The sequence below is a fragment of the Schistocerca nitens genome, chromosome 4 (genome assembly GCF_023898315.1).
Source record: "Schistocerca nitens isolate TAMUIC-IGC-003100 chromosome 4, iqSchNite1.1, whole genome shotgun sequence".
NCBI lineage: Eukaryota > Metazoa > Arthropoda > Insecta > Orthoptera > Acrididae > Schistocerca > Schistocerca nitens.
The window spans coordinates 407761491-407785014 of NC_064617.1; the positions used below are offsets into that span (position 1 = coordinate 407761491).

The following is a 23524-nucleotide window of genomic DNA, read 5'->3' on the forward strand; positions in this document are numbered from 1 at the left end:
AAACGAACTATTCAGCAAAAAAGATAATGAACGGTTTATAAAAAAAAAACTAAAAGCTTCAACGCAAATAATGCTACCGATCCTTATTGTGTAAAACTTCAGCCTGAATCTTGTGGGTGGTACATGAATGGATGTTCAAAGCCACCCCTTGGGGACCCAACACCATTACAAGTTGAGGAAATCTTACGGGCTACAGACAGAGATAATAATGATAACAATCCCTCAGAATTTCGCTTCAGTATTTCAACTTCTGGATTCTGAAGAACTATTAGTATTTAAGTCTTTGTGTTTTAAGTTGAACAATAAATTGCATAGTTTCTGTTGCAACAAATGTGTTAATCGGTTTTTAAAATGCTGATTTATTTCCTTCGCTTATTAACCCTATTTTATAGGTAAAGGAATGTGTAGTTTGAGAGGTAAGTGAATATCCCTTACTATTGCTACATTTCTATGTCTACATCTATACTCTGCAAACGACGGTGAGGTGTATAGCAGAGGGTGCGTGCCATTGTACGAGTTATTATGGTTTCTTCCCGTTCTATTCATGTGGCAACGGGCAGAATGTATTTTGAATGCCTCTGTGCTGCAGTAATATTTCTGATCTTATCCTCATGATCTCCATGTAAGCAATGCGTAGGGGATTGTAGTGTATTCCTAGAGTCATCATTTAAAGCCGGTTCTTCAAACTTTGTTAATGGACTTCCTCGTTATAGTTTATACCTATCTTCAAGAGTCTTCCAGTTCAGTTCCTTCAGTATCTCTGCGCACTCTTCCACGGATTAAACGAACCTGTGACCATTCGTGCTGCCTTCTCTGTATTTGCGCAGTTATACAGTGGAAATTATTACATGCTTCAAAACGCGAAATACAAGTTGTAGACTTGCCCTTTGAGAGTGCTTCTATACTCCATATAATCGTATACAATACACAATTACGTCGCAGTGCTTTTATGCCAGTCGCTTGGCAGCGCTGCAGCAGAAAACTTTGCGAGTTTCGCGACTTATTATCTTGGAGTCTGGTTGCTTGGAGAAATGAACATGCTCAGTCTCAGTTACACGACGTCTGTCTCGCACGCAGCCGTTGTTCTATGTCTTTCTCTGTCCCACAGCTTTGTACAGAGAGGGGCAAATAAAAGTGGCCAGCTCGAGAGGATACGATTGGACGTGAATGTATGCATATACCACACATCGTAAGGCACACACCATGTGTACGCCCGTCACGTGATCCACATCGGTTCTGAGCGTAGTGCGGGCAGTTTCAGTGTGAGTGGAGCAGTGCAGAGGGGACGACGGTACGCACAGTGGAGCAGCGGCTTTTCGTTATGCAGAGTTACGTGGAAACTGTGTGGTCAGTTGTTTGTTGAGAAGCTTAATGGTGTCAAAGTGCCAGAAAAGGATGCCATGCAACGCTTAGCCCGAAAATGGCGTCGGACAGGATTTGATTTGAACAGATCCAAAAAAAACCTTCCGAAACGTGCCCTCACACCAGAAAATGTGCCTGTAGTTCACGTGAAAATGCTTCAGAGTCTTACCAAATCAACCGGACGCCTGTCGCAAGAGACCAGCATATCATGTCGATCATGCGGACGAATATTTCAACTGGACCCGCACATGCATTCCTACCGAGAGTCTGTTATTCATGCATTACAACAGCAGATACTCCTCAGCGCCTCCAATTTTGCGAGTGGCTGCTTACTGAGATAACAATGAATAACTTGAACCAAGATCTGTTCTTTATGCCTGATGCGCTTACAGAATCACAAGTTCTGGGCAGAGGAGAATCGGTATAACTTCCACGAAACACCATTACATGATCAGAAGGTTGGGGTTTGATGCACAGTGCCTGCAAGCCGCATTATTTGTCCCATCTTCTTTCATCAGGTGCAGACTTCGGTGCGTTACGTTGCCAACATTTGGAAAACATTTGTGTCAGCATTAACGGAGGAGGAAAACACTTACAGGTACTTCCAACAGGATGGAACAAGTGCCCATACAGCTAGCCGAACCTTGGAGCACATTCACACAATCTTCAATCCCGACAGCGTTGTTAGCATAGGTCAGTCTGGTCGTCACGTCACCTGATTTGTCAGTGCGCGTTTACTTTTTATGGGGGGCCCCTCGAGTCTCAGGTGTATCGCAGCAACCCTCACAGTCTTCAAGAACTGCAGCAGAACATTTCGGATTGGACTGCAGCAATCCCAGCAGTCCAACTTCGATCCTCCTTCAGCAACTTACTGACCAGTGCCCAAAAAGTGCCAAGAGATGAATCGTGGTCACTTTGAGCATCTACTATAGTCAGGTTAGTAGTTTAGTACTGGATCTCCATTCCTTTGCTCTGTTTTTTGTTTTCTTTTTTTTTTTTTTTGTTTCTCGGAACCCTGTTCTCCGGGCCACTTTTATTTGTCCCACCCTATACATTCAATGTTTCTTCGTTACGCCACCATCTCGTACTAAGTTATTGAATCTTAAAACCGTGACAACCTTAAGATTGCTAAGGCAATCCAATACCATCGTGTTCGCTATAAAATTATCCACACTTTATGTATGATTGCATAAGGAAACCCGCTGAGGGTAATTTACTCCTACGCGCTTACCTATCTACACCAGGCAAACTTTCATTATTGCCTGGAAAAAGATAGGCAACCTTACTTTGGCGTTTCATTGTCATCTTTTACACTCGATTGCTGGTACTTTTTTCAGAAACTGCATGAGGGTTATCAACTAAAAAAATTAATTAAACAATTTTTGATTAGAAATAACTGTGCAGGGATTTGGGGCGGTAACCCAAGCACGTTTTGTTTATTCATACAATATAATGTATGAAGTATTAATTTTATTGGGAAACTCGCTGTGGGAATGTCGATCTAATTCGGGATCTTAGACTAGTAGATTTAGATTGCCTATGTTGGCAGTCTGATGTCGACTTACTTCCAACGGCTAACTAAAGAGGCCTTGCTCAGGACGTTGTGATCTAACTATATGTATAGTTTGTAACTCTTTGAGAAATCATGCGCGGTCAGCTCAAACAACTCGTATTGTCCAGAGGACAATGCCCAACGACTGTGTGTCTCCACAAGAACTTATCACCACGGTATATATGGTACCCTTACATCGTCCACTTTCTAATCCCAGTCATCAAACAGAATGTTTGAGTACCTCACCTCTGCAGAAGATCTGTAAGAAATCATAAAGGCTTTCTGTTTTGCGGCCATGTGAATTCGCGGAAACGGCAGGACGTTTCGATGAGTGTCACTCTAATCATCTTCTGGCGAAGAGAGAAGACAGAAGATGATGAGAGTGACAGTCGTCGAAACGTCTCTCTGCTCAGACGAAGCCATTCGGCTGGTTTTTTTATTGCTATTTTATCCCTCTTGCCCCATATGGGCTTGGAATGGGCTGTCAGAGGCACCATAAACCGCCAATCAGCCAGAGGCAACAGTAAGTTGAAACGTGAAATAATTATAAAAAATTTACACTTTGAAAAAAGATTAATTTAATGAAGGCTGTTATGTAAAAGAAACGAGTTCCTTCACTTAAAGAAATTAAAATAGGAAGAAGCGAAATGTAAAAATAGAAGCAAAAAACACTTGTTTCAAACTTGTAGTAGAAATGGTATTCTTAAAAAAAAAAGGTGGCACAGCACTTCCAGTAAAGTTGATGGACCTCCACCGTGAAAAATGTCTGTTTTTGGAGGGAAAAAACGTTAGGTGTTTAGTAGAGTAGTAGAGGGTGGGTATACGTGCAGAGAACTGATGAGTAGTATCTACGTAGAGGATGTTGGAGTGGTGGTTGGGAAGATAGGAAGGGAGTAGTGGTTTGGGGTGTGGGTAGGACCATAATACGAAAGAGAAAAGTGGTAGGGAGAGATGGTGATGGACGAGGAAAAGGGATAAGGAAAAATGGGGAGGAAAGGAGAAATAGTTGACGCATGATGAAATGGGTAGGTGTGAAGGAGCTGCAGTTGATGGAATAAATAAATATCAGGTGGTTTTTCATTGTCTAGGAGAGGTAGACAGCTCCTGCATGAAAACTAGAGAGTTATACAGGGAGTTTCGAAGTCTTTGCATCAAACAACTAGGTGTGTAGAAAACATGGGGAACAACTTTCATCAGAGAGGATATCGTCAGTAGTGTCCCAGGAAAGTGTGATAGGACCACTGTTGTTCTCTGTATACATAAATGATTTAGCTGACAGGATGGGCAGCAATCTGCGATTGTTTGCTGATGATGCCGTGGTGTACGGTAACTTGTCGAAGTCGAGTGCCTGTAGGAAGATACAAAACGACAGACAAAATTTGCAGTTGGTTTGATGAATGGCAGCTAGCCCTAAATGTGGAAAAATGTAAGTTAATGCGGATGAATAGGAAGATCAAACCTGTAATGTTCAGGTACAGTGTTACTAGTGCCCTGCTTTACACAGTCAAGTCGTTTAAGAATCTGGGCGTAGCGTTGCAAAGCGATGTGAGGTGGAACGAGGATGTGAAAACTGTGGTAGGGAAGGGGAATGGTCTGCCTCGGTTTATTGGGAGAGTTCACTTGTAAAGGAAACCGCATATAGGACGCTGATGCGACCTGTTCTTGAGTACTGGCAGAGTGCTTAGGATCTGTACCTGGTCAAACTGAAGGAAGGCATCAAAGGAATTCACAGGCGGACTGATACATTTGTTACCGGTGGGTTCTAACAACACGTAAGTGTTACGGAGATGCTTCGGGAACTCACATGGGAATCCGTGGAGGGAAGGCAACATTTTTTTCGAGAAACCTATTGAGAAAATTTAGAGAACCGACATTTGAAGCTGACTGCCGAACGAACGATTCTACTGACGCCAACATACAAAAGACACGACAAATTAGGGCTCATACAGAGGCATACAGAAAGTCGTTTTTTTTCTCGCTGTTTTTGTGAGAGGAACAGGAAAGGCAATGATAAGTAGTGGTACAGGGTACCCTCTGCCACTCACTGTACGGTGACTTGCGGAGTATCTATGTAGATGTAGATGTAAATGTAGAACTTTTGTTAGAGACAAAATGTCCACTGAGGCTTCTGACGGCAGTAGTTGTCCTTTTGTAACGGTTATGCCCCTGAGAGGCTGCAGCGCATAGGCACTTTTGGCAACGATTCCAGCAGACAGGAAACGTGTCCAGGAGCTACAGTACGGGACGTCCACAGTGTACAACACCACAAGAAGACCGACATCTCACTATCAGTACCCGCAGACGGCCACGGAGTACTGCAGGTAGTCTTGCTCAGGACCTTACCGCAGCCACTGGAACAGTTCTCTCCAGACACATAGTCTACAGACGACTGAACAGACATGGTTTATTCGCCCGGAGACCTGCAAGGTGCATTCCACTGACCCCTGGTCACAGGAGAGCCCGTAAAGCCTAGTGTCAAGAACACAGTACATGGTCATTAGAACAGTGGTCCCAGGTTATGTTCACGGACGAGTCCAGGTATAATCTGAACAGTGATCCTCACCGGGTTTTCATCTGGCGTGAAACAGGAACCAGATACCAGCCCCTTAATGTTCTTGAAAGGGACCTTATGGAGGTCGTGGTTTGATGGTGTGGGATGGGATTATGATTGGTGCACGTACACCCCTGCATGTCTTTGACAGAGGAACTGTAACAGGTTAGATGTATCGGGACGTCATTTTGCACCAGTATGTCCGCCTTTTCAGGGTGCAGTGGGTCCCACCTTCCTCCTGATAGATGATACGCGTGGCCCCACCGAGCTGCCATCGTGGAGGAGTACCTTGAAACAGAAGATATCAGACGAATGGAGTGACCTGCCTGTTCTGAAGACCTAAACCCCATCGAGCACGTCTGGGATGCTCTCGGTCGATGTATCGCTGCACGTCTTGAAACCCCTGGGTCACTTCAGGAGCTCCGACAGGCACTGGTGCAAGAATGGGAGGCCTATACCCCAGCAGCTGCTCGACCACCTGATCCAGTGTATGCCAACCCGTTGTGCGGCCTGTGTACGTGTGCATTGTGATCTTATCCCATATTGATGTCGGGGTACATGTGCAGGAAGCAGTGGTGTTTTGTAGCACATGTATTTCGGGACGGTTTTCTCAACTTATCACCAATACCGAGGACTTACAGATCTTTATCATGTGTGTTCCCTATGTGCCTATGCTATTAGCATCAGTTTTGTGTAGTGCCACGTTGTGTGGCACCACATTCTTCAATTATCCTTAAGCTATAACCATGAGTATAGTATGCAGCAGATCTACTTAGTAGACCTGCATCACAGGACCGGCGAACAGTAAAGGAGGCCTAGCGTCTCCGGAAAGTGTCAGTGAATATTTTGTCTCTAACAGACGGTATTCCTCCTGATGTGATCTATCAGCTCTAGACGTTTGGTAAAAAGACTTTGAAATACTCCGTACATTAATTGAACTCGTGGATCCGTAATAGATGTTCCTCTAATCTTAAGGTTTTACTTGCTGTTGGCGGCATCTGTGGCTCGTCCGTGTGACAGAGAGGTGGTGGACAGGTGCCGACAGGCTGGAAGTACTTCGGGAACCTGATGGACGCGGGCCTGGTGTGCCTGTGCGGCGAGGAGAGCTTCGGCACGGGCTCGGACCACATCCGCGAGAAGGACGCGCTCTGGGCCGTGCTGGCGTGGCTCTCCGTCGTGGCCGACCTGCGCCTGCACGTCCACCAGATACTCGCCGACCACTGGAAGCACTTCGGCCGCCACTACTTCCAGAGGTGCGCTCGCCTGCAAGCGTCGAGGAACCCCTTCACACTGCTGTGTTGCTGCCATCTTCAGCCCGAAGATGGGTTCGATGTAGCTCTCCACGCTAATCTTGAAAGGCGTCAACCAATCCGCCTCTCGTTTTATTTTGTGGTTTTGCTTTATCACGTTTGGGAGAGTGTCGTTTTCTCTGCCTGCGTTTGCTCATATGTTCCATGTTCACACTGTTCGAGCAGGGAGGTAGATCACGCTGGGAAACTAAATTCACTGTGTTTATTCTCATCTTGATAGCACAGTATTTACCTACAACCACCAGGCACAGACACTGATTATCACTAATTTGAATGAATGTGAGTGTAATTACAAACGCATGAAACTAGGCAAATTCAGGCGAGAGTTCTTGGTTTAGCTTTGCAGTAGCAACCTGGTGAGGCAGTTAATCTTCGAAGCCAGCTTCGGTGGTGACTGTCTACCACGACACTGAGCCTTTAGAATCCAAGAGTAGGGATGCCTTCTTCAAAATTTCAGCTGCTCAATGCAGTGTCAAATTTTACAAAACCTTTTCGAACTCGTAGCGTGGTTAGTACAGCAACTAGTAATATACGACGAAGAAACAATCTGTCTTGTTTGCAGGGTTGTAATTATTATTTATTTATCAACGGTGTGTATCGCTTGATTTGGTCATATTCAGACAGGCTGACATTAGATTGTGTTAGAGAAATAGTATACTAAACATACAAAACATCCCAGCAAATAATTGCCCTCGTCAATTATTTGGAAACATTGGTTGGCGTCCTTGGCGAGACACGCGCCGTAGTCCAATGAATGTCGGATCAGGCCTACATGGATCTGTCACCAGGCACACTCTTCCACATCTCTCAGCCAACTATCCCTTAGTCTTCGTTTTGGTCGTTGGACTACTGTGCATGTCTCGCGAGGGACGCCACCCAATGTTTTCGAATAATTGATGAGGGCAGTTATCTGCTCTGACATTTTATGTGCTCGGTATCTCATGTGCCTAACACCATCTGATACCAGCCAGTCTGAAGATGTCTTGAATCAGGCGAAACGCGTCGTAGGTTAATAAGTAATAATTACAGCCCTGCAACCAAGACTGTCTGTTTCTTTGTGGAAAATTTTAGGCTGAAAGAACACGGTGTCGCTTCTCCCGCCTTCTGAATGGATGAGACGCCTGCTCTTACTGGCAAAATCATCTTGTTAACTGGTCAGTGCGCCCTCACCTGTACACAGAAGCGAGGCAGTTTACGTTTTGCACAGATAAATTACTGGGGAACGGAAGAGTTAAGTCGTGGAGCTTGAGTCGCTATTTGGCGATCAAGTAAGTATGACATTTGTTTCTGTCCACCTATGAACAGTGATTTTTGAATGGGAGTTCAGTTACGATTTAACTTCATTGTTGGGGGCAGTGCGGTATTCTCGCAAGTGATCGTTCCAGTATCGTCATCATCGTCATCATCATCATCATCATCATCATCACCATCCCGGACAGTTTCCAGCCCCAGGGTGGGTCTATTCGGAACATAAGCCTCGCCATCTAGTCTTGTTTTCCCACCATCTTTATGTATTCAGTCTGGTCCAGTCTTCACCTCTTTCAGCCATCTATCTCTTGGTCTTCCTTTTGGTCGTTTCCTTCGCATCTCCATTTCGCATATCTTCTTGGGAATACTCTTGTTTTCCACTTTTCATAATGCTCATATCATCTTAGCCTTGATTTTTCTATCCTTTTCTGCAAGGGGTCCGCTTTCACTGTTTTCCTTACCCTTTCATTCCTCGTCCACTCTCTTCTTCTTGTTACTCCTGGCCTACTTCTGAGAAACTTCATCTCGCATGCCTGTAATCTGCTTACATCTCTTTTCTTCATTACCCATGTTTCAGATGCAAAGTTCCATATGCAGCATCGTTTTTCGCAAATTCAAATGGAACTGAACTCGGTCCTTAATTGCTCACGATTCACTTCATGTACTGTGTGCTCAATTAACTTCCATGATTCTATTCGCTGTGAGTCACAAGCCACCTTTCACAGTTCATTTATTACTGGAAAGTGGTGACTTTTGATTATTCGGTGAGTTTGAATCTTTGTGTGAGACCAGTCGGGAGCTCATCTTGCGTTCCCTTAGTCCACAAATCCTTGGTGACTAGCAATGATTTATGCGTTTTTCTCGATTGCTGGCATGGAACCATAGGATTAGTATTTTAATGTGTGTCTTTAAATAATTGCTCATTGTGCAATTCTGTAGTTCGTTAAACTTCGTCGCAACGTGCATACAAGCATGCCTTACCTCCTCCTGTAATCCATAACCTCATGTACTCTGTGATAGAAAATTACTTGAAGTGTTTAGTAAAGAGCAAACCCTGTTCGGTCGTTCTGGACTTCATTGATTAAATCTCCGTTGCACACCGTTCTCCTTAGCATAAAGTATATGACTAAAGTGCGCGTCATTTATGTTGGCGGCCGAGTTTAGGTTCGTTCTGCGCATCTGACGTCACAAAACACAGTCAGCCAATGAACAGAGAACGACGTTGCCAGATCTCGACTGCAGCGCAGAGCATGGACAAGTGTCTTCAATTTTAGAAACGTTCAGTCATAAATAAAGTAATAGAACAAAAGCAATGTCTTGATAGCAGACTTTCTTTTATAGAAAGTTTGGAAAAAACATTCTTTATACCAATTGCTTCATATTCTATTAATTAATTAAACCAAACAAGCAATAAGACTCCTAATTCAGGCGATAGCAAGGAAAGGTGTTTGTATCAATCCCACGAACCGCTTTTTCGCAATAAATAACAGCGGTAATTGTTTATTTCCTATTGTACTTCACGAAGTATGAGTAATTCATAGTCATACCAACAGTGTTTCAGTATTTTACGTGACGTGTTAGAGTCTCATGGCGTGCTGTAGTCAGGTGAGCTGCGATAGCGTAATGGTTAAGGTGTTGGGCTTCTACGTGGAAGGTTATGAGTTCAAACCTTGTGCGGTGCTTAACGTTTTAATTATTTAAAAACAATATCGAAGTGCCTTACTTCACGACTTATATTCGTTTGTACGCAATTTTTTGAAATTTCAGGTGCTTTGTCTCTTCATTAACCCTTTCGCTGGTGCAGACACGTACTCCACGCATTCCGCGCTGTGCGCGATTTTGTTACCACTGCACTGCTCGCCTGTGCAGACACATGGTGTTCGCACTGCTTTGACACACTTATCATTCGATTTCACAAGAACTATTTGGCCCAAAAATTTGATTTTTACTCGTCTTCTTGACTGATACCTTCCCCCCATAAATGACTTAATTTTGTTTCGATGTTCAAAGCAGTTATTATGCAGCATTGAATGTAGTAAACCATTGCACGAAATTTTGAAGAGTTAGCAGAGGTAGAAGTCCATAGCGTATACTTTCCGTATGGTCGATTTTAGTTTCCACAATGTTGAGAATGAAATGTGGACAAGATACCTAAATTTCATATAAAATTTACTGTATAACAATATCTCATTTAATTTAAGTACCACATAGGTGTCGTATGTAATATTGAGAAATATTCCGTCTTTCGCGACTGTAATAAAAGTTTTATTTACACCGGACACGTTTGGCTTATTTTAAAGCACTTCAATCAATGAAAGGTATGGCACATACACAATGGTACTCATGTTCTCTTTCTTGTTTTTGTTCCACAGTCGCAGTTTTACCAATGGTACTGAAATATATTCCTCTTCTACAACTGTAATAAGCGACTTATTTAGACCAGACGCGTTTCTCTCTCTTGAAGCATCTTCAGTGGACAGTATTTTGTCTCCTCCATTGCCAAGTCACCTTTCGTAGTTTTGTGCTGCGGTAACACAATATTCAACGTTTGTGTTGGCTGATCAGTGTTTTAGCAAATAAATGATGTTTGTGTGTGCCACACACAAAAATTATATTTGACACTAGCTCAGAGCACTTCACTGATAGACGGTATATTCAAGTCCTAATGTTTTTGTAAGTCCACAGTTTTTTTTAATGTATTTTGTCTACTTCGTTTTTATTGATTGAAGTGCTTTAAAATAAAGCCAAACGTGCTCAGTGTAAATAAAACTTTTGTTACAGTCGCGAAAGACGGAATATTTCTCAATATTACATACGACACCTATGTGGTACTTAAATGAGATATTGTTATACAGTAAATTTTATATGAAATTTAAGTATCTTGTCCACATTTCATTCTCAACATTGTGGCAAACTAAAATCGACCATACGGAAAGTATACTCTATGGACTTTTACCTCTGCAAACTCTTCAAAATTACGTGCAATGGTTTACTATATTTAATGCTGCATAATAACTGCGTTGAACATCGAAACAAAATTAAGTCATTTATGGGGGGAAGGTATCAGTCAAGAAGATGTGTAAAAATCTAATTTTTGGGCCAAATAGTTTTTGTGGAATCGAATGATAAGAGTGTCAAAGCAGTCGGAACACGACGTGTCTGCACAGGCGAGCAGTGCAGTGACAAAATCGCGCACAGCGCGGAATGCAGGGAGAACGTCTTTGTAGCAGCGAAAGGGTTAATGCGGCCGTGGTGGCTTTACTTCATGAACTGCGTGCTCCCCCCTAAACGTAAGCTTGCGAGCTGTGCTATACTATGGCGCTGCTTCTATTGGCGCGTGCGTCGTGTGCAACTGGCAACGCAGCGATCTCCGGCGTATGGGCGGGCATCCGCGAGCCGCCAGGATAAAAGAACTGAACTATAATAATAAGTATTCATGGAACTTCAGACGATTCGGCACTTAGGGCCAAGTATATATTTTGGAACCTACGACCAGCTTAGAGACAGAAGTGATGACATTTTCTGCAGGGCGTGACCATCATTCTGCAGGACAGTGCTCAAGCACGGATAGTGCAAGCTGATTTGTTTGACTGATGGGGCTGCTAAGTCCTATACCACCTACTGCACTCCCCTGACTTAAGCCCTCGTGAGTTCAACTCTATTTCTAAACTGAAGGAAACACTTCACGGCATTCGCATCAGAACTGCTACAAATTCGTCGGGCAATAGACCGCGCCGCTCGAACTGTCAACACAACTGGCACTACTAACAAGGGAACCTCCCCATCGCACCTCCCCAAGATTTAGTTATAAGTTGGCACAGTGGATAGGCCTTGAAAAACTGAACACAGATCAATCGAGAAAACAGGAAGAAGTTGTGTGGAACTATGAAAAAAATAAGCAAAATATACAAACTGAGTAGTCCATGCGCACGATAGGCAATATCAAGGATACTGTGAGCTCAGGAGCGCCGTGGTCCCGTGGTTAGCGTGACCACCTGCGGAACGAGAGGTCCTTGGTTCAAATCTACCCTCGAGTGAAAAGTTAAATTTTTTGTTTTCAGACAATTATCAAAGTTCAGGTACTCACACATAATCAGCTTCGCTCTCCAAAATTCCAGGACATGTTCAGATTTGCTTGGACATATGCAGGATTTGACGGTCTACACAAGGAAAAATTTGAAACCGTTAAAAACACATGTTTTGACAGAGCACAGGGAAAACTGTGCGACTGTGAAACTGTTGCGTTCGGGAGTGATTATCACATCCACAAGAAAACCTAAATCGGGCAAGGTACAAGAATCTTTTTACCCATTCGCCAAATGTACAAGTTAGGAGGGTCGACAACATACTCCTTTCGTGTGACGCACATGCCGTCACCAGTGTCGTATAGAATATATCAGACGTGTTTTCCTGTGGAGGAATCGGTTGACCTATGACCTTGCGACCAAATGTTTTCGGTTCCCATTGGAGGGGCACGTCCTTCCGTCTACTAATCGCACGGTTTTGCGGTGCGGTTGCAAAACACAGACACTAAACTTATTACAGTGAACAGAGACGTCAATGAACGAACGGACAGATCATAACCTTGCGAAAATAAAAAAATTAAAATTTTTACTCGAGGGAAGACTTGAACCAAGGTCCTCTCGTCCCGCAGGTGCTCACGCTAACCACGGAACCACGGCGCTCCTGAGCTAAAATTATCCTTGGTGTTGCTTATCTTGCGCATGGACTACTCAGTTTGTATATTTTGCTTTTTTTTTCATAGTTCCACACAACTTCTTCCTGTTTTCTCGATTGATCTGCGTTCAGTTTTTCAAGGCCTATCCACTGTGCCAACTTATAACTAAATCTGAGGGGGGTGCGATGGGGAGGTTCCCTTGTAAGTGTATCCTACGACTTCCACATCGCTGGCAACAGGTTATACACAATACTGGTGGCTACTTTGAAGGTCAGTAAGACTTTGAAACACGTATCTATTTTGTGCTAACTGTAAATAAATAGTTGCCACTATTAAAGTTCCATCCCTCGTAGATTTAAGTATTAGGAAGTCTTTCCTGAATATATTTCTCTGGAGTGTAACCATGTATGGAAGTGAAACACGGACGATAGACAGTTTGGAAAGAAAGAGAATACAACCTTTTGAAGTGTGGTGCTACAGAAGAATGCTGGCTGAAGATTAGAGGGGTAGATCACATATATAATGAGAAGGGACTTAATAGAATTGGGGAGACAAGAAATTTGTGGCATAGCTTGACTAAAAAAGGGATCGGTTGATAGGACACATTCTGAGACAACAAGGGATCACCACTTTAGTACTGGAGGGAAGCATGGATTGTAAAAATCATAGAGGGAGACCAAGAGATAAACACGCTAAGCAGATTCAGGAGTGAAACACGGACGATAGACAGTTTGGAAAGAAAGAGAATACAACCTTTTGAAGTGTGGTGCTACAGAAGAATGCTGGCTGAAGATTAGAGGGGTAGATCACATATATAATGAGAAGGGACTTAATAGAATTGGGGAGACAAGAAATTTGTGGCATAGCTTGACTAAAAAAGGGATCGGTTGATAGGACACATTCTGAGACAACAAGGGATCACCACTTTAGTACTGGAGGGAAGCATGGATTGTAAAAATCATAGAGGGAGACCAAGAGATAAACACGCTAAGCAGATTCAGGAGGATATATGTTGCAGTAGTTAAATTTGTTGATGAAGAGTCTGGCGCAGAATAGAGTAGCATGGACAGCTGCATCAAACTAGTCTGCGGACTGAAGACCACGACAACAACAACCGCCTCATTACATATCCGATCTACCACAATCTGATCTTTAGTGCACCACTGTAGCACCACATTTCAAAAGCTACTTTTCTCGCCTTGTCGGAATTGTTATCGACCACGTTTCCCTTCCGTATAAGATTACAGTCCGGACAAATGACTTCAAAGTAGATATCCTAACAACTAAATTTATATTTAACGTCAAGAAATTTCTGTCTTACAGAAACGTTTCTCTTGGTATTGCTTGTCTGCATTTTATATCTTCACTTCTTCGGCCATCTGTTATTTTGCGCCCAGGTAACAAAACTCGTCTACTTTTAGTGTCTCATTTCGTAATCTAATCCCTTCAACGTCCCCTGATTTAACTCGGCTACATTCATTTAGTCTTATTTTATTTTTGTTGATCACTTATAACTTCTTTTCAAGACACTGTCCATTCCTCAACAGCTCTTCCAAGTCCTCTGCCCTGTCTGATAAAATTACAATGTCCTCATCAAATCACAAAGTTATTATTTCTTCTCCTGAAGATTAAAACCCTTCCCTAATTTCTCCTTGATTTTCTTAATATATTGCTCAGTCTAAATACTGAATACAATTGTGGATAGGCAACATACCTGTCACACTCTTCTCGTAACTACTGCTTTACTTTCGTGTCGTTTGACTCGTATGACTGCAATCTGGTTTCTGTACAAGTTGTAGATAACTTTCCGATTCGATTAGATTAGATTCAGTTTTCGTTCCATAGACCAAAAAAATTAGATGATTCTCGTGGTTGTGGAACATGTCATTAGGTATAACATAAAAAACATAAAGCATTTGAATACAATACTTACCATTCTCATCATTTGTCAGGAGATTGTCAAAATAGACGGATACGTTGTAGTAAGCTGGAAATGCTAATATTTACAGAATTGATACACTGTCAGAATTAAAAAGTTATGCACTTTTAATAAATTTATCATACAAAAAATACCTAATCTTGGCTGTTATGACCAAGTGCTGTCGAACTGAAATCTTAACAGACATTTTTGCTTATGCTGGTCTAACAGTCCCTGTTAAGATATTCGTCTACAGAGTAGAAGGAATTGCCTATCAAAACGAGTTGCCTTTCAAAATATGTTCAAACCGTGCTTTATCTGAAACCAAGTTTTTAATGATTCTGGCAATTTATTGAAAATGTGTGTTCCTGAATATTGGACCCTTTTTGGACCAAGGTAGTTGATTTTAGGTCTTTATGTAGATTGTTCTTATTCCTAGTATTGATACTATGAATTGAGCCACTGGTTGGAAATAGAGATATATTACTTGCAACAAATTTCATTAAGGAATAAATATACTGAGGAGCAATGGTTACAATATAACGCTCCTTGAAAAGGTATCTATATGATGTTCTTGAATTTACACCACAAATGATTCTTATTACACGCTAAAAACTTTTGCTCTGTTTGATGAGTTACCCCAAAATGTGATCCCGTATGATATAATAGAATGAAAGTAAGCAAAGTATATAAGTTTTTTTATATTTATATCTCCTACATCTGACGTCATTCTCAGTGCAAATACAGACTTGTTTAGGCGCTTAAGCAATTCTGTGCTATGCTCTTCCCAACTGTGTTTCACCCCTGCTACCTTAAAACTTTCAAAGAGTATTCCAATTATCTCTAAATCTACAAATGCTGTAAACGTAGGTTTCCATTTCATGAGTGTATCTTCTATCAAGGGAACCGCACCTACACGTCATCACCGATTTCGTCCAGCACTATGGCGTAGACAAGACTTGGCCAGAAACGAAAGTGACGAAAGTTGAAGCTCCAGATGGCCAAACATTTAAGGAAAGCAGAATTTTTGCGCGGGTCGGGCGAGGCGTGGACCATTTATGTTGGCGTAGTTTCCAGGCAGGGGTTGGCACTGCGTGAAGAATACAGAACGGTAATCCGAGGGTAGTGGGGTCGAGTCCCTCTGCGGAAACGTTTTTCAATTTTTATCTTACTTCTGCTGCAAATAAAACTAAATAATGTTCAGTATTTTGTATTTATTAATGTTTTCGTGAAAAGCATGAAAAGAAAAGGCTAAGGAAAAATTTGGAATGGCAAATAAAATTTCAGGACGAGATTATAAGCCGTACACGAGAACTTGGTGTATAAAATTAGATATCTATATCAGTTTAATAAGTCACAGCTGCAAAATACTAACGCGAATTCTTTACAGACGAATGGAAAAACTGGTAGAAGCCGACCTCGGCGAAGATCAGTTTGGATTCCGCAGAAATGTTGGAACACGCGAGGCAATACTGACCCTACGACTTATCTTAGAAAATAGATTAAGGAAAGGCAAACCTACGTTTCTACATTTGTAGACTTAGAGAAAGCTTTTGACAGTGTTGACTGGAATACTCTCTTTCAAATTCTAAAGGTGGTAGGGGTAAAATACCGGGAGCGAAAGGCTATTTACAATTTGTACAGAAACCAGATGGCAGTTATAAGAGTCGAAGGGCATGAAAGGGAAGCAGCGGTTGGGAAGGGAGTGAGACAGGGTTGTAGCCTGTCCCCGATTTTATTTAATCGTATATTGAGCAAGCAGTAAAGGAAACAAAAGAAAAATTCGGAGTAGGTATTAAAATCCATGGAGAAGAAATAAAAACGTTGAGGTTCGCCGATGACATTGTAATTCTGTCAGAGACAGCAAAGGACTTGGAAGAGCAGTTTAACGGAATGGACAGTGTCTTGAAAGGAGGATATAAGATGAACATCAACAAAAGCAAAACGAGGATAATGGAATGTAGTCGAATTAAATCGGGTGATGCTGAGGGTATTAGATTAGGAAATGAGACACTTAAAGTAGTAAAGGAGTTTTGCTATTTGGGGAGCAAAATAACTGATGATGGTCGAAGTATAGAGGATATAAAATGTAGACTGGCAATGGTAAGGAAAGCGTTTCTGAAGAAGAAAAATTTGTTAACATCGAGTATAGATTTAAGTGTCAGGAAGTCGTTTCTGAAAGTATTTGTATGGAGTGTAGCCATGTATGGAAGTGAAACATGGACGATAAATAGTTAGGACAAGAAGAGAATAGAAGCTTTCGAAATATGGTGCTACAGAAGAATGCTGAAGATTAGATGGGTAGATCACATAACTAATGAGGAGGTATTGAATAGAATTGGGGAGAAGAGGAGTTTGTGGCACAACTTGACAAGAAGAAGGGACCGGTTGGTAGGACATGTTCTGAGGCATCAAAGGATCACAAATTTAGCATTGGAGGGCAGCGTGGAGGGTAAAAATCGTAGTGGGAGACCAAGAGATGAATACTCTAAGCAGATTCAGAAGGATGTAGGTTGCAGTAGGTACTGGGAGATGAAGAAGCTTGCACAGGGTAGAGTAGAATCGAGAGCTGCATCAAACCAGTCTCAGGACTGAAGACAACAACAACAATATTATTTTACAGTTTTTTATTTACATTTGCTGAGGTAATATTCGTCGTATGAATAGTAACTTTCTCGACATATTGCACACTTTACAATCGTTGAATTACATGGTTGCTTTTAAAGTTTCTGTAGAAAAACAAATTTGGTCTACGTTCATAAAAGCTCCCCTCTCATTGCGTTGTTCAACAGCAAACCACGCGTCACGCATCATTTCGCCAAATTTTGGCGACGGTAGCTGGAATGCACTTTTGATCCAGTCTTCTCGGGGCGTGATTTCATGTTCTTTCTCGATGAGATAAGAGCGGTTTCTAAAATTTTTTGATCAAATTATTTACCTGAGTATAAAAACATACATCGCAGGGTTGCACTGAAAGAGTGCCTTTGGAGAAAATCACTTTAATACTGCAAGATGGCAATCCATCTCGGTCTTGAAAAATCTCGTCCTATAATTGTAGATTTGTTTATCTTCTCCGCGAGTAAATTAGGAGAAAGTCGGGATTCATCACATCACTCAAAAATTATTTGTGTAAGTCTGTTTTCAATCCTCCAACCACATTTTAACAAGTATTGACGACATTCCTATATTTTGCCGCATACTCATCCAGCGTTTTTTCACCCATCGGTAAAAAAGAACCAGTGCTCTCTTGTAGTCATACGTAGACTGTTGGCATGAATTTTCCAGGAAAGGTTGTAGCATATTGCGCAACATACGATGAATTTCTGTGTTCACGTTTCGGATTATTTGCAGTGTAAGTTACGTAAAAGTTAAAAATAAATTAAGTTTCTTGAAGCGGAATCAAACCCATGATGCTCGGATAACCGTTTTGTACTCTTTCCGCGGCGCCTACCGCTGCATGGAAACTACGCTAACATACAGAGTGAAAATTATTGAACTATATGAAAAAACATAAGTTAATTACAAATTACTGTGTGCACACACTTTATTCAACATGTAAACGTCTTTATACATATTTGGATTTAGGTTACGAAATTTTCGATATGCCTGCCATCATTGGCAGACGAATAGCGAAATTATGCATGACCCGCTGAAGTGTCGGAACACCGATGCTGTCGATGACCTCCTGAATGGCTGTTTTCAGTGCAGTTGGGGTTATTGTTGTAGTACTCCTTGTCTTTAATATAGCTCCACAAAAAGCAGTCGCATGTGTTGAGATCTGGAGAGTATGGCGGCGAATCGAGGCCCGTGCCAGTGGCCTCTTGGTACCCCAGAGCCAGAATGCAGTCCAAAAGTGCTCTCCTGTTTCGATGGTGTCTAGCTCCGTCTTACATGAACCACACGTTGTCGAAATCGGGGTCACTTTGGATAATGGGGATGAAATCATCTACCAAAACCATCACGTACCGTTCGGTAGTCACCGTACCATCGTGGAATATCGCACCGATGATTCAGTACCTGGACATTGCACACCACACTGTCACCCGTTGAGGGTGAAGAGACTTTTCGATCGCGAAATGCGGATTCTCATCCCCCAAGTGCGCCAATTTTGCTTACTGACGAACCCATCCAAATGAAAGTGGGCTTCGTCGTTAAATCACCCCGTACTAATTCCCATCATGCCCCGCGGCCAACCGTGCAGTTTGAAAATCTTAGCGCAAACCGTTCAGTCGTTATGACGATTCTATTTCATACAGTTCAATAATTGTAACCCTGTAAATGGCCTAGGTAGCACCAGACACAGGCAAAAACTTTTTTTTTCCCTAAACGCTTGGTCATCTGGTGCTTCCACTTCTGCCATTTTCATTTCTGGTCAAGCCCTGAGTATAAGTTACTATAAACCTGGACGATATTGGTAATGAAGAGTAGGCGCTGTGCCCTTGAAAGATAATTATTGCCTCAACTCCTTGTAATAAAATTATGTGTTGAATATTGCCAACTATCAGTTTAAGCTACGGTTGTAACACATTGACACGAATTATTTGCAGGAGACTCGAAAAACTGGTTGAAGCTGAGCTGGTGGAAGATCAGGTTGACTTACAGGGAAATGTGGGGGCCACGTTAGGCAATACTGACTCTACGATTTGCCGCTGGAGATAGATTGAAAAAATGCAAACACATATATAGTATTTGTCGATTTAAAGCTTTTGACAATAAGGAATAAAATATAAAATACAGGGAGCGAAACATTGTCTCCAATTTTTACAGAGACTAGACTGTAGGCCGAAGAGCAAAGTACGTGTAAGAAAGCTAGGTGATAGTTCAATGAGAGAGATGGGTTGGCTGAGGAAATTAGGTTAGGAAATGACACAATAAAAATAGTAGATTAACTGACTATAGAGGAATTAAATAGATTATAAAATGCAGATTGACAACAACAAGAAAAATCTTTCTGGAAAAGATTGTTCTAATATATAACATGAATTTAAATGTTCGAACGTCTTATCTGAAATGTCCGGAGTGTAGCGTTATATGTATGTGAAACGTGAACGATAAACATTATCGACAAGAAGATAACTTTTGAAACATGATGGTTCAGAAAGATATTATAGGTTATTTGGGTAAAGCAGATAACTAACGAAAAGGTACTAATTTGAATCAGGGAGAAAAAAAATGGCACAACTTGACTAAAAGAAAGTATTGGTTGAAAGAACACACCCAGGGACAACAAGGAATAGTTAATTTGGTAATCAAGGGAAGTGTAAGCAAAGGCTTAATTGAAACAAGCAGAAGTTATAGAGAGATGGAGAGACTTCCTCAGGATTGACTTACTTGAACAACTGTGCCAAACTATCTTCGCACTGAACACGACAACAGCAACAATAACTGCATTAGATTTTCGCAGAATGCATCTTTCACTTTGCAGCGGAGTTCGCGCTGGTTTGGAACATCCTGGCACGTTAAAACTGTGCTCCGGACTGGGACGCGAACCCAGAACCTTGTCTTTTGGCGGCAATGCGAGGGAGGTACTAGTGGAAGTAAAGCTGCCAGGCTGAGTCGTGAGTTGTGGCGGATAGCTCAGTGGTAAGAGTATCTGCCACTAAAGGCAAGGTTGCAGATTTGAATTCCAATATCCATACAGTTTTAATGTGCCAGAAAGTTTGAATAGATTTTCAGTTTCCATTTTCTTTCACTTAACTAAATGTGAGTTTCGTTCTCTACGCTACACAGTAATTTGAGACACCAGCTAGAAAAAATCGTAGGACGATAATGTGAAGTGTTTTAAGGGGAAAATGACTGAGCGCCTTCAACTTCTAGAATCAAAATTATACAGAATATAAACCAAAAAATGGCTGAAAATCAATATTTAAAGGGGCGCGAAGTGTCAAATGGCTATTGAACTTGAGACAGGTGTTTGTAAATTACACTGCCTGAAATAAGAAAAGTAAAGCTCCCAGAAGAGGAGGATGAGACGAAGAGAAATTTTGCGGCTTGGGAGGGTATGTGACATTTCAGTGATTACAAAATAGAGTCGTATTTACTAAGCAATTGGTAATATGGGTTTACTTATGACTATGACATTGCACCTCCTCTGGGCTGAATGTTTCGCATAAATTTATTGTATACTCTCCTGATACAACCTGGTCCACGATTGTTGTAACAGGTTTTTGATTTCCTGGTCACTGGCTCTGGAACAGAGTTGGCGTCCTGACTGGTCCCACACATGTTCTATCGGCAACAGACCTGGGGATCTTGCTGACCACAGGAGTATCTCGGCGCCATGCACACGGTTAACGGAGACACCTATTATGTGTGGATGAGCATTGGTTTGTTGAAAAATGGCATCACGATACTATCGCATGGTAGGTAACAATTGAGGCCCCATGATGTACGTGATGTACCGTTGTGTCGTCTGAGATTCTTCAATCACTACCAACCACGATCTGAAGTCATATCCAATCACTTCCCACATCAAAACGCCAGAAGTAACATGGCCGTGCCTCTCCAAAACATTGAAAGAATGAGAGTTCTCCTCAGTTCGATGATGATGGGTGTCAAGGGTATTTCAGAACTGCGATTCACCGGTGAACACAATGCAGCGCCATTCATCAGCAGTCCACGCTTCTCGGTCACGGCGCTACTCCAAACACAGCCTTTTGTGTTGTGGTGTTCATGGCAGCTTACGCATGAGACGGTAGTTCCTTATTCCAGCTGCTAATAGCTTCCGACCATTGGTGCAGGATACACTTATATGCATATGGTGTCTGTTCTTTAGGATATGTCCGAAAGAACAGACACCATTGATGACTTGCAGCCGTCTAGAATGAAATTAGAATTAATTTAATACCTTCACCTGCTGACGGGTGTTGTTATATATCAAAGGGGACAGGAGAAAATGTGTGCCGTGACTGGGACTCGATCCCAGGATCTCATGCTTACATGGCACACGCTTCTGTGCTGATGCACACATATTCCCCGAACTCTGCTGATGCACACATATTCCCCGAACTCTTACGGGACTTGGTAAGAATGTCTTCCACGAGTAATGAGTGTGTTGGGGTGGGACACTACGAATGTAGTGAGTGGACATAGAAGGTGAGAAAGTGGGTCTCGCGGGAGGCGTGCGCGAGTTAGTCCTTTGTGCCCTCGGTGGCTCAGATGAATAGAGCGTCTGCCATGTAAGCAGGACATCCCGAGTTCGACTCCCGCTTGGAGCACACCTTTTCACCTGTCCCCGTTGATATATATCAACGCCCGTCAGCAGCTGAAGGTATTAAATTAATTCTAATTTCATTGGTGCAGGGTGTCAGAGAAACTTGCAGGAAAACCATTATTTGTTTCCAGCTGGTAGATACTTAAGTGGATCTGTTATGGTGTGCCAGGTGCGCAATAAGGCGGTCAGCGGTCATCCCTTATGGTGATCAGACGTGTTCGACCAGAATTTTGACGACGAGTATGCTTGCCTTCATTTTCCCAAGCAGCCCAAAATCAGTCCACTATCACATTCGAATGCCCACAGATCTGGACATTGCACGGTTCAATTCTCTGGCTAACTGGAGACTCACAATGTGGCCCCTTCAAAACTCTGTCAGGTGCTGATAACGCCGTCTCACGTCTCCATGCCACCACAGTTACCACTCAATATCTGGCTCTCTTCACGCTCAATATGTATCCTACCAAGCCTGGTAACGACACTAACTAGGAACAACACTATTGTACTCTGGCAGTCGTTCCACCTGGCACAGAGAATTACAGCTCCAATCATTTACCGGGTGATCAAAAAGTCAGTATAAAGTTTAAAACTTAATAAACCACGGAATAATGTAGATAGAGAGGTAAAAATTGACACACATGCTTGGAATGACATGGGGTTTTATTAGAACCACCCCATATTGCTAGACGCGTGAAAGATCTCTTGCGCGCGTCGTTTGGTGATGATCGTGTGCTCAGCCGCCACTTCCGTCATGCTTGGCCTCCCAGGTCCGCAGACCTCAGTCCGTGCGATTATTGACTTTGGGGTTACCTGAAGTCGCAAGTGTATCGTGATCGACCGACATCTCTAGGGATGCTGAAAGACAACATCCGATGCCAATGCCTCACCATAACTCCGGACATGCTTTAGAGTGCTGTTCACAACATTATTCCTCGACTACAGCTATTGTTGACGAATGATGGTGGACATATTGAGCATTTCCTGTAAAGAACATCATCTTTGATTTGTCTTACTTTGTTATGCTAATTATTGCTATTCTGATCAGATGAAGCGCCATCTGTCGGACAATTTTTGAACTTTTGTATTTTTTTGGTTCTAATAAAACCCCATGTCATTCCAAGCATGTGTTTCAATTTGTACCTCTCTATCTACATTATACCGTGATTTATTCAGTTTTCAAATTTATACTGACTTTTTGATCACCCGGTATATACACGCCGATGGTGTGTACGCGTACTAAGTGACACTGACATCCGATACGGCCTTCTGCATGCTTAATTAACAAACGAGTGGATGCCGCATCGACGTTGGTGAAACTACTTTCATAAATAATATCAATCGTCTTGATGTCTCCACGACGGAGTTAAAAACTGTTTGTATTTCGTGACCTGTTTTCGAAAATGGTGCATTACTCATCACAGGAAATTTTATCGTGAGGCGTGATATACTGGGCGGATGCCGAACGAATATGTAGAGAAACGTTTCCAAAACAGTGTGGTTGCAACTAGAAGGAATTTATTGCCGTGGGCACAAACTTATGAGAAACTGATTCGCTCCAGAGGTAAGGAGCTGGACGAGGGTCTCGACAAATAACTGTTCACATAGTCGAATTAAAGAAGAAGATGTTGAATCGTGTGGGGCAAGATTCAACAAGCGTGCGTCCACGTGTCTGTGAAATTCCCACATCGTATA

General features: G+C 42.3%; 1 protein-coding gene across 1 annotated transcript in view; it reads left to right on the forward strand.

The window, feature by feature from the left end:
* LOC126252345 (phosphoglucomutase-like protein 5) overlaps positions 1-23524 on the forward strand; it is a 126904-nt gene that overhangs the window by 68762 nt on the left and 34618 nt on the right. Inside the window, exon 5 of the mRNA XM_049953234.1 lies at positions 6486-6718. Within this exon, the coding sequence (XP_049809191.1) occupies positions 6486-6718 (233 nt within the window). The remainder of the gene's footprint in view (positions 1-6485; positions 6719-23524) is intronic.